The 1,677-nt window shown below is 52.1% G+C and overlaps 1 protein-coding gene across 1 annotated transcript; it reads left to right on the top strand.

Moving 5' to 3' along the window:
* Positions 1–462: 462 nt before the first annotated feature.
* Positions 463–1,384, top strand: TRPC7 (transient receptor potential cation channel subfamily C member 7). Its single transcript, XM_033855064.2, has 2 exons — positions 463–1,227; positions 1,340–1,384. The coding sequence occupies exons 1-2, from the start codon at positions 475–477 to the stop codon at positions 1,382–1,384; spliced, it is 798 nt and encodes a 265-aa protein (XP_033710955.1). The 5' UTR covers positions 463–474.
* The last annotated feature ends 293 nt before the right edge of the window (positions 1,385–1,677 follow it).

The raw sequence follows: 1,677 nt of genomic DNA, 5'->3' as shown, positions 1-1,677 counted from the left end.
AAGTTATCCACATTGTACAGGTAAAAGCACAGAAAAGCATTGTACTAAAGCACAGAGAAGTTAAGTGACATTCTCAACTTTGCACAAATGGAAATAAAACATACAGCCCTCGGCCTGTTTCCGCCACATCATGACCTCACACTCTCCACGTCCACCATTAGCTTGGCCTAAACCCACATTTCAGCTTTTCGGACACTCCTCCACCCAAGGCGGATAGACTGCTGTGTAACTTAACCAATATTCTTCCATTAGTATCAGAATAGTTTGGGTTATGAAATTTGTCTTAATCTCAGTGATAGGACAATAATTTCTAGCAAGATTTCATAACTTCTCAAAATATTCCAATCACGATATTCTTTTTCATCTCAACAGTTTTTGTTTGCTCTGCCCCTGGGGAACCTGCAGGATCCTGGGAGAGTAACTAGCATCTTTGCCTTATCACCCCACAGGTTGGGAAGCAGCACCTTCAGAAACATGCAGCGCCGGCACACGACACTGAGGGAAAAGGGCCGCCGTCAGGCCATCCGCGGTCCCGCCTACATGTTCAACGAGAAGGGCACTAGCCTGACGCCCGAAGAGGAGCGCTTTCTGGACTCGGCTGAGTATGGCAACATCCCGGTGGTCAGGAAAATGCTGGAGGAGTCCAAGACCCTCAACTTCAACTGCGTGGACTACATGGGGCAGAACGCGCTGCAGCTGGCAGTGGGCAACGAGCACCTGGAGGTCACGGAGCTGCTGCTCAAGAAGGAGAACCTGGCGCGGGTGGGGGACGCGCTGCTGCTGGCCATCAGCAAGGGCTACGTGCGCATCGTGGAGGCCATCCTCAGCCACCCGGCCTTCGCGCAGGGCCAGCGCCTGACGCTCAGCCCGCTGGAGCAGGAGCTGCGGGACGACGATTTCTACGCCTACGACGAGGACGGCACGCGCTTCTCCCACGACATCACGCCCATCATCCTGGCGGCCCACTGCCAGGAGTATGAGATCGTGCATATTCTCCTTCTAAAGGGCGCGCGCATCGAGCGGCCCCACGACTACTTCTGCAAGTGCAATGAGTGCACTGAGAAGCAGCGGAAGGACTCCTTCAGCCACTCGCGCTCCCGCATGAATGCCTACAAGGGACTGGCAAGTGCTGCCTACTTGTCCCTGTCCAGCGAAGACCCTGTCCTCACCGCGCTGGAGCTAAGCAATGAGCTAGCCAGACTAGCCAACATTGAGACTGAATTCAAGGTAACTCTCCCACTTACCACCCTGCAGGCAGATTGCCCTGTGGGCTCTTCCAGGTGTGTCCAGGAGCCAAATGGGTTGTCTTCTGGTCTAACACTGGGTCTTGCCTATTCAGGCTCACAGGGAGGAAGGCAACTTCCTCAAGGTGTGGCAGATGTAGGCCTGAAGGAAAAGCAGCCCATTAGGTGAAATATTTGAAACCACATAAATGTGGTAAAGAGGTGACGTAAATGCAAATCCATACAGTAGAAGACATGCAGCACACAGGCAAGATTATACTGTGGTTCTAGTGTAAATGTCTCAGCTCTGCCCCAGGCAGCTCAGGAATGTCTAGGATACTTCTGGTTGTTTCCTAGTCCAGGTCTTGGACTTCTTGATTGTCTCACCTGTACAGTTTTCACATTTGTTTTGTTCATAGCTCTAACCCATCCTAGACTACTGTGTTGATCCTAG

Source organism: Tursiops truncatus, chromosome 3 (genome assembly GCF_011762595.2).
Source record: "Tursiops truncatus isolate mTurTru1 chromosome 3, mTurTru1.mat.Y, whole genome shotgun sequence".
NCBI classification, from domain to species: domain Eukaryota; kingdom Metazoa; phylum Chordata; class Mammalia; order Artiodactyla; family Delphinidae; genus Tursiops; species Tursiops truncatus.
This window is presented reverse-complemented; position numbering and strand designations above follow the sequence as displayed.